General features: G+C 32.7%; 3 protein-coding genes across 3 annotated transcripts; all 3 read left to right on the top strand.

The window, feature by feature from the left end:
* Nucleotides 1-487: 487 nt before the first annotated feature.
* LOC123718930 lies at nt 488-2668 on the top strand. Its single transcript, XM_045675931.1, has one exon. It carries the CDS (start codon nt 587-589, stop codon nt 2348-2350), a length of 1764 nt encoding a protein of 587 aa, XP_045531887.1. The 5' UTR covers nt 488-586; the 3' UTR covers nt 2351-2668.
* A 129-nt stretch (nt 2669-2797) lies between these two features.
* Nucleotides 2798-4764, top strand: LOC123718931 (lysophospholipase-like protein 1). The gene is made up of 4 exons (XM_045675932.1): nt 2798-3024; nt 3113-3379; nt 4171-4311; nt 4479-4764. Exons 1-4 carry the CDS (start codon nt 2943-2945, stop codon nt 4673-4675), a joined length of 687 nt encoding a protein of 228 aa, XP_045531888.1. The 5' UTR covers nt 2798-2942; the 3' UTR covers nt 4676-4764.
* A 373-nt stretch (nt 4765-5137) lies between these two features.
* LOC123718965 lies at nt 5138-9611 on the top strand. Its single transcript, XM_045675989.1, has one exon. It carries the CDS (start codon nt 5247-5249, stop codon nt 9600-9602), a length of 4356 nt encoding a protein of 1451 aa, XP_045531945.1. The 5' UTR covers nt 5138-5246; the 3' UTR covers nt 9603-9611.
* Nucleotides 9612-9613: the final 2 nt, after the last annotated feature.

Below are 9613 nucleotides of genomic sequence, written 5' to 3'. Positions count from 1 at the left end.
ACTGTCTCACTCAAAAACATTACTGTTTTATAATAACTGTAATCACTAGGACTTTTAATAAAATTGTTAATATTTATGTTATTCAATTTACAATTGTCTAGTCCTACATAAATGGTTCAAATACATGTTTATTCTCTTCACAAAACCAATTGGCTATTTTGAACTTAAATTAAAAGTATTTAAGATTCTTTTTTTAGGTGTCAAGAAACAGCATTGTAAAATTAAATAAACAGAAATGTTAACTGGGGCACGTTGGTGCCAAGTTGTGGGTACTAGAGAGAGAGTATTATTATAAGACATTAAGAAGTATAGAAGAGTTGTAACTTGGTTCCTACTCTCAATAATACTTGATTCTTACTCTCAATAATACTTGGTTATTACTCTCAATAAAATCTAGTGAGTAGGAGGATTGGCAACCAAACAAAAGATAGACCATAGTCAAACAGAATACAGAGATAACTTTGTTGACTTCAACATTAAAGCTAGTCATGACTGTCACTATAATATTGCCGTAAAATACCTTTTGTATAATTTATTTTGTTAATCCTAAACTTCTCCTAGATTTTATGATAAATTGATCACAATCATGGCTTACAACCGTAATCAAAGATTTGCCTCATCACCTCCATATTTTAGAATTTTAGATCCTGGTGCATATCAAAACATCGGTACAGCGTTAGTCAAAAGCAATAAAGCACCATTTCTATCCAAACAAGAAAGACAAATACAGTCTGGCAATAAAATATGGACTCATGCAATATATAACAATAATACCACATCCTTCATTCCCAACTGTTCGGCCTTGATGTCCAATATTCCTAGATTTCCGTATGAAGCTGTTAATAAATTTTCTAGTTTCGAAGATATTGTATGTGAATGCGAAGATCCAAATGTTTGCGAATGCGAAAGTGATGATAAAAGTACACCGGCAGTAATATGTCAAGGGAAGGTTAGACGTATATTATATAAAGGCCCACCACCAAAATCTAATCAAAGTAGTGGACTGTCAGCTCCTTCGAAAAACGATAATGGATTTGAAATTACCCCAGATGGCTCCCACAAACGTGTTTTTATAAAACCTGAGAAAGAATGTCCTCCATTTTATAATACGGCCATAAATGAATCTACGGCGTTTTATAGAGGCTGTAAGTGGAGTCGCAGGACGGGTAAAGTTCCTATAGCTAAAGACGACTTTCCTGGGCCGGCACATTATTCATTAGTGCATGAGCCAAATATTGATGAAATTTGTGCTGAAAAAGTAAGATCCTTTAAAAGAAAAACATCAAAGCAATTCCGATTTATAGAAATGGTCCAAAGAAGAAATATATTAGACAATTTGCCTGGGCCAAGTAGTTATAAACCTGAAAATATTAAAGGGACTCAATTAAGCTATTTAGGACCAAAGGCAGCACGATTTCGTAGCTCTATTTTTAACAAAAATAAATGGCCGGGACCAGCAGACCATTGGCTTCAACGTGACTTTGATCTACCTAAACGTCCAAGTAAATTTTGTAAAGCAATCTTACCACCAAGAGCACCTTTTTTATCTCACGCCACAAGACTAAAAACTCCAAAATTAGTGGATTTAAGTCCAGCAAGCTATGTTCCCATTTACAAACCTTGCCAATTTATTCGATGTTCAAAAGCTCCATTTTTTGTGTCCTCAAAAAGATTTGAAGAAATAATTTATGATGACGAAGATGATCACGACTATATTGAAGAATTTGAAAATGGTTCGCTCGAGGATAAAAATAAAACAATAACAAAACATCTCACATGGCAGTTTAAATCCCAAACGGTGAGGATGAGACCTTTAAAAAAGGAAGGACTTAGATCCATTTCGGTTCATGCGCAACCATCAAGCATAAAAAAAAGATCGCTAGAGTTACAACATTGTTCACCATTCTTTTCATCTGAAGCAAGATTTCGACCTTGGTTCAACTGGATAGCGGTTCATGCAAAAGTTAAAGCACCTGGACCATCTTACTACACACCAGAAAAAGCAAGATGTTACCCTGCAGTCACCCATGGGCCATTAACGAGGGTTCAGAGATTTCTACCCTGCCATAAACAGAGCCCTGCGCCAAATGAGTACCACGTTTCCAATGGTATTGAAACAATTTTACATACTCATAATGAACGACTAAAAAGTAATATTATAAATCAGCACAAATTTCATTGGAATCCGCCAGGAGTATCAAGACTATTAAACAATGAGGAGAAAGAATTGATTTTACTAAATAGGTCAATAGAATTATTAAATCCTGATGATGTTATTGATAGTTTTGGATCCAAGTTAAAACGTGGCAAAAAAGAAAAGAAAGTACTACGTTGTTTTGTTAAAAATTAAAAATGTTGCTCATAACAGACGAATATACGTAATATTTTATTCTATCCGAACAACCAGTGTTTAACAGAACTTATTAAATAAACCAGCTGTATACGTTATGTAGGTTGCAATCACTAAACCAATTGTGGAACATTAATAATAAATTTGGTGCAAATAATAATGCGTGAGTATTTAATAAATTTCGATGTAAACTGAATAATATAGTGAAAATATTTATAAACTGCATCAGACATCGAGATTATGACGTAACTATTGTATTAGAGTCATATAATATATATAATTATGAATAAAAATGGTTGTTTAGTTGTTTCAGTGCAACCTTATTTATTTCCTTTCACTTAATATTATAATATTAAACACCACCTTTTAAATTTAAGCCGCAACTGCCTATCTCAAAATCAAAATACTCGAATGTCAAATAACAAATCTGATATCTTGACGTTAACAAAACTTTAATATTTTTTACAGATAATTATTTTTTATTATATAATTATAGCAATGTTGTTGTTTTGCTAATTAGAAGATTTATTGAAAAGTAAAATAAAAAGATATAGTAAATTTAATTGCGAATTGTTCTAATATTTTCTCTACTATGTCGCGTATACCAGCTGTGCATTTCAAAATGCCTTCTGGAGTCAATCAAACAGGGACCGTTATATTTTTCCACGGCTCTGGTATGTTATAAGTAAAGTTACCAATACAACTTCCAACGTGTTTGAATGAGAATAAGTAAAGGTAACCGGACGATAAAATTGTTTTTAGGTGGCACTGGTGACTTAATGAAGCAATGGGTGGACTTAATGGTTAAAAACTTTTCATTTTCTCAAATAAAAATAATATACCCTACAGCTCCATTACAACCATATACACCTGCTGCTGGTGAAATGAGAAATGTTTGGTTTGATCGGATAGATATTAACCAAAAAGTTCCTGAAAATTTATCTTCACTAGCACAAATAGAAACAGAAGTTAAAAATTTAATCAAAAAAGAAGTTTTAAGTGGTATTCCAGTGAATAGGATCATAGTAGGTAAGACTTCAAATATTAATGTATTCTTTATAGGGTGTCATATGAATATTAGATAATAATATAATAATTTCTTTATTTTATCCCATATAACATTTGCAACCAATAACGAGATATCAGTTAAGAAGGTATTGGTAGACTGGTTTTCAAACTAGTTAAGAAGCTGTGATATGGATAACCAGGCTTCCATTCCAAAGCAAAGTCATACTGAGTGGTAACAAAAAGTACATACATATATGGGTAGGCAAACAAATTTAAAGGAAATAAAAAGAAAAAGTCAACTAGTTACAAATAAAGTTGTATGGGTGTTAGGAGGGTGTGTGTGTGTGTGATAGAGAGAGAGTCTGTGTGAGAGTGAGTGTTAGGTGGGTGTGTGGGTATGTCTCAGGCACACACCTGAGATTATAAGTGAAAATTATTTTAATACATCTAGCAGATTTTCCATTTGGTCATAGATCAAATTATGTAAAAATTTAAGAGCAATAGTTCTAAAGCAAATATGCTTAACTCATTTTTTAGTTTTAGGATATAAATTCAGAATTGATAGACTACAGATATTTAATTCAAAGGTGTTGTAGTATGGTTTGTTATTTCATTGATATATTAGATAAATATAGTTAAATGATTTATCCATGTGTGTGATAAGATGCTGTTGATGAGATAAGATTTAGGTTATATTTATTTTGCTCTATTTCATTTAAAATAATAATATTTTATATCAATATAATGTTTTATATAGCTTCAAAAGCATAAATGTAATGCATCATTATATTTAAATGTTGCTTTTGTTTCAGGTGGGTTCTCAATGGGTGGTGCATTAGCACTGCACACAGCATACAGATGGGAGCCCAACTTAGCAGCAGCATTTGCCTTTAGTTCTTTTTTAAATGATAATTCCATTGTTTATAAACAACTTAAAGATGGTGATGGAAAATGTAAGTAATTATTGTTAATAATTATTTTTATAAAAATATCTAATTGTGCTCTTATGTCTCATTATCTCAAATTGTGTTTATTATGTTATGAAAAGAGAGTACTTCAGTTAGATTTATATATATGTTGTATTCCATCAGTTGATTCTTAAAACTAGTCCATATTTCAGTGCCTCCATTACTACATATCCATGGAAACAGTGATGATCTTGTTGATTTATCTTGGGGGAAATCTACTTTTGAACACTTAAAAATGCTAGGTGTTCAAGGAGAATTTCACACTATTCATAGGCTGGGACATTCCATTAACAGAACAGGACTAAATCTCATATATTCATGGATACAAAAGCATCTCCCTGAAATATAATTTTTTTGATAATTCCTCTTAGTATATGTGGTATAAACATTAACTTTATTCAAATGTGTTGTATTAAGTTTAAAAGATTTGTATTGAAATGTTCTGCTGTTTTTTATTTGACCTCAATATCAATTGTATTAGCATTAGTTATATATATGTATGTATGAATATTGTTTTGAGAAAATTTACCTTAATATTATTTATACTTCAGCATTGTGAAGTTTGCTACTATTCTATGAATGGTATAACTTAATTGACTTGCTGCACCACACTTTATAATATCTACTTATTGACCTAATCTCATATATTCCAGATATTCATAATCTCATAGAAACGGGTCTAGTTGTTACGGAGGTGTTCTATGAGAAACAAAATGACACGAAATTGTATATTTTATTAATTTATAAATCTTTAAGGTTTTCTTACCTTATAAAAAAGTAAATTTTAAGCTTTATTGACAGATAATGTCACTGTTTGCTATTGTGAACTTAGATTGTGCACCATTTCAATTTATTTATTGATAGTTTATGTTGTAAAGCAAATAGATTGTTTTTAATTAAACAACTACATATATTATAATATGGGGCCCAAAAAACCTGGTAAAGATACAGAGGATGAATTTCTCTGGCGCACCTGCATTGAAGAAGCCGCATTAGATGATGATACATGGAAAGTTAAAGTAATTTTATTTGAGGCAGCTGGAAGTGACCAAGACAGACTATACTTAAATAAATTTGAGGTATATGCAGCAGAGGAAAGACGATTTGTTATAAAAAATATCTGCAAAACTGAAACGATATTTATGGTTAATCAATTAGGTGGGGAAAAAAAAGTTAAGGATGAGAATCTTAGAGTATTCGAAGAAGGCCAGTCTTATTTAAAAGAAAAGCGTGATATTCCGGCAGATATTTTAGCTTTAATAATAAAAAAATTGATATTAAAAATGAAAGATGAATACCTTTTTATTAAACGCCAGAAGCTTGAAGTCAGAGAAGGTATTCGACGTGAGTCTAACACTATGATTAACAGGTCAGAAGTTCGAGGAACTGTTATTGTTAAACAACCAGAACCAGTTGAACCGCCCCCGGAAATTCCGAAAGGTAAAGGTAAAAAGGGAGACCAGGAAATTCCAGAGGTTCCAGAAACAGACGAAGATAAAAAGTACAACACGCAACTTCGAGTAAGAGGTGAAGAGTGGAGAGACAAAGTGTACGTAGATGACTTCCCTACAGATGGTCCTAACATTTATGTTGCTGTCACAGGATTTGTAGAGCCATACCTTGCTGAAAGTCTTATAAAAATAGGAATACCTTTGACAGCCGTAGTACAAATTAGAATTAACCCGGCTGAGGTTAGAATACCGTCGACGTTATTTCGGGCAACGAAACGTGGCCAAAGTCAAACGGATCTTATAATGGAACAGTCTTTAAAGTTTTGGGAAGATTTGCAGCAATTAAGAATACAAAAACAATCAGCCGATTATTTTAAAGGTACTGCTTTTTTAGTATATTCTCCTCCTTACTGGCAGAATGAAAACTTATCGGGTGAGTCTGAAAAAATTTACGATGAACTATGTTATCTCATGTACGATGTTCAAGATTTGACTAGGCAACATGTTCATTATTTAGAAAATGTAGATATTGTCAATGTACCAGAAGATGAAAGTGACGGAAAGTTTACTAATTTTTATTGCCGGCTCATTGAAGATATTCCTTTAGAGTGTATGACTATTTATTCTATTTTAGATAGCATTTTACAAACGGTTTCTAAAAGTGACTATTATGGCGAAACTACAAGTCAAACTTCACTATCTACAGCTGTAACCATAAATCAACCTCGTCAAAATTCAAAAAATGACGACAAGGCAGATAAAGCTGAACATTTAGTGAAAGGCGTGTTTAATGCGTTGTGCAGCACTGATGCAAAGACTAAATCGTATCGTATTAGTTACGGTGAAGAATACGAAAACCATAAAAATCCTTTAATTATAAATTTTGGAGATATAGTTAAATATAATACTTTTCATCTAGGAAATTTAAATCTGGATAGTTTGGTAAAATGTATGTTATTTGGGATGCCTACAAATAATTTATGGTGTAGTTACGATTACCCTAGAGGCGAGTTGGAAGCAAAAATTCAATTTCATATTAATATTCTTCTATCGTGTTTTGACAGAACCGATGTAGAAACTACAGAATTGAATAGACTTTTGCATATTTTAGCTTGCCGTAAATTATACAACAATAGAAGCTCTTTAAAAAAGTGCCATTTACCAATAAGTACACTAACAGAATTTAAAAAGACATATCTGAAACGTAGTATTCTTGCCGAACCACTTCCAAGATGCAATTCTGTGTGCCGTGAATGGAGTTCGAATTCGCCGTCGTTTCCTTCAATGCTTAAGAGTAATGAAGACAACGTGAGATCTCTGGAGAGTGATGAAGAAACATATCGAATGAAATTTCTTTTTGAATGTCCTGATATAAGTGAGCTGGTCTCGGCAGCTGAAATAGCTAATCGTACACCTGTTGCTCATATTATTGATGATTTTGAATATTTTGAAGATTTTAGTGGGTCTTGTGCTTTTCAAACAATGACCGAAGCCTTTTATAAATTTAACTGCTTAGACTACAAGTATTGTGAAGTAACGGACTGTCTTATTATGATGTTTTTTAATAGCCATGATTCAGATGGTATATCTCGTGAAGAGTGGCGTTGTCATTTGCCGACTCCATTATGTTTACAAGACTTCTTTGACTTCGTTCTTGAGGAACAATATGATTGGATACAAAAGGAAGAAAAAATCTACGATGAAGAAATGGCTTTAAAGTCAGAGTCAGAATGCAAAGTATTAATTGGTGAAGTAACTGCGAAATCTTGTGTTGAAAATTCAGATATTCAAATGGAGCTTCTTATAGAGGGATCTTTAAAACACAAAGAATTAATTGAAGCTGAAAATGCGGAGCCAGAAGATTCTGAAATTCCGGTATCTGAATTTAAAAAGTCTACAAAATCCCTTTCAGAGTCGGAAATGGAATCTAAAAGTAGTAAAAAAGCTAAGTCACCAACAACTTCAACTCCAAAACCTCTAAAAAGCTTTCAAACTACTGAATCTGCCATGTTTGTGGAAAGTCCTAAAAAACCATTTTCTGGTTATGACTTGGGTGATAGAAGAGTTGAAGTGTTTGGAAAAGATTCAATATTTTTTTCCCAAGACGGAACTCGAGTTACAAGTGCATATTCATTAATGATACCGAATAACCTAGAATATATAAGCCTAAACATAATTCCGGGTAATCGTGATAATACATTTTGGATGCATAAAACTCTGGGAGATTCTCTAAAACCTGAAACACTTGATACTTGCGAATCTTTTAGAATTGTTAGTAAAAGCAATGTAATTATTTATGTTAAAAAACAAACTTATGACGTACCGTTACCTACATTGGCAAATGTTTCTTTGGAAAATGCTAAACCGAAAGAAAGCACTGTCAAGTCGCCAAATTTATCATCTAAACTTAGCAATACTATTCCTCAATTATTTGAAACTATTTCTTTCTACTCGTTACTTGTCACATGGCCTAATGGCCTTGTCACGGAAACTATTCATGAACATAACTCTCACCAAATATCTCATATAAAACAATCTAATATAGCCACAACAACAAACTTAAATGAAGAAATGAGGTGTATAAGTTTAAATGGCGAAGTAGTTGTATTTAAAATAGAGGGTGACATTGAAATATTGCGTCCAGATGGATCATATATACTCATTACAAACTGTCAAAAACGTCGCATCTGCAATGATTTAGATGAGACCCTCAGTGAAACTAGCTCTGAGAAAAATAAAAAAGGCAAGGTTAAAGGTAAGGAAAAACTAAGTAAAGCATCTTCAAAGTCGTCTAAAAATGTAATTATAGATGAAGATTTATCGGAAAGTAAGCCACCTGAATATGAATTAGTAATTGAAGAATTTATAACTATTGATACAAGCGGCTTAAAAGAGAAGTGGATTTATGATAATTCATTCTTTATGGAAAAATTACTTGTTAGAACCGCAACAGATTATTGTCTGGGTGAAGTATTTTCAAGAAGAATGGATGGTACTCACATTCTTTTGAATAAAGAAGGCTTACAAAGTGTTACTTTCTCTAATGGTACTCGTATAATATCCCAATATTTTATTGAAGATGAAGAGATATACCCAGAGTGGAATGAAGAAGAATTACTGTATTTCTCTTTGATTGATTCTGATACAGGAGATATTGATACTTTGAAGTCAAAAGGGTCCGAGTCGCAAAAAAGTGTTGATTTGGAAGAAGCTGATTATAGTAGTAGCTACGCCAGTGAAACTTCAAAAAAAGTTGAAGAAGAGTCTAGCAAAACGGCCCGTACAGATGGATTTATATCCGTACAAATTTTATATACAATAGAGCATCCCAATTTCACTACAGTTACCATAAATAAATCAAGTGGAAATATTACAATAGACTCTCCCAACGAAACAAGCGTTACAATAAATAACAAAAACAATTTTAATATTTTTTTGGATAAAGTCACCACCGCGTGTTTTAATGGGGAAAACCTTGATATAACTTACGAGGCCTGCTCAGGCTGTCAGTCCAAAACTAAATGCACGGCTAAAATCAAGCCTGAGGAAATGTCCAGTGTCACTCAAGTACAACGAAACTGGTTAAAAATGGAAGATTCATTTGGAAAAAAAATTGTTGTTAACGACGAAGGAAGCCTATCAGTGAGCTGCGAAGCGGTATCTGAAGAATATCTTGTCGTTGACGAATCCTGTCAAAACGGGGAATTTGTTCAAGTTGGTAAAAAACCATCACTCAATAAATCCACAAGCACAATATCAAAACACGGAAAATGTAGGGAGATGTACCAAGCGAAAAATATGAGATACTTTATTTTGAAGCGGTAAGTCCTGTACGT

Source organism: Pieris brassicae, chromosome Z (genome assembly GCF_905147105.1).
Source record: "Pieris brassicae chromosome Z, ilPieBrab1.1, whole genome shotgun sequence".
Classification (NCBI taxonomy): domain Eukaryota; kingdom Metazoa; phylum Arthropoda; class Insecta; order Lepidoptera; family Pieridae; genus Pieris; species Pieris brassicae.
The sequence above is the reverse complement of the archived record's forward strand: the minus strand, read 5'-3'. Positions and strand labels throughout refer to the sequence as shown.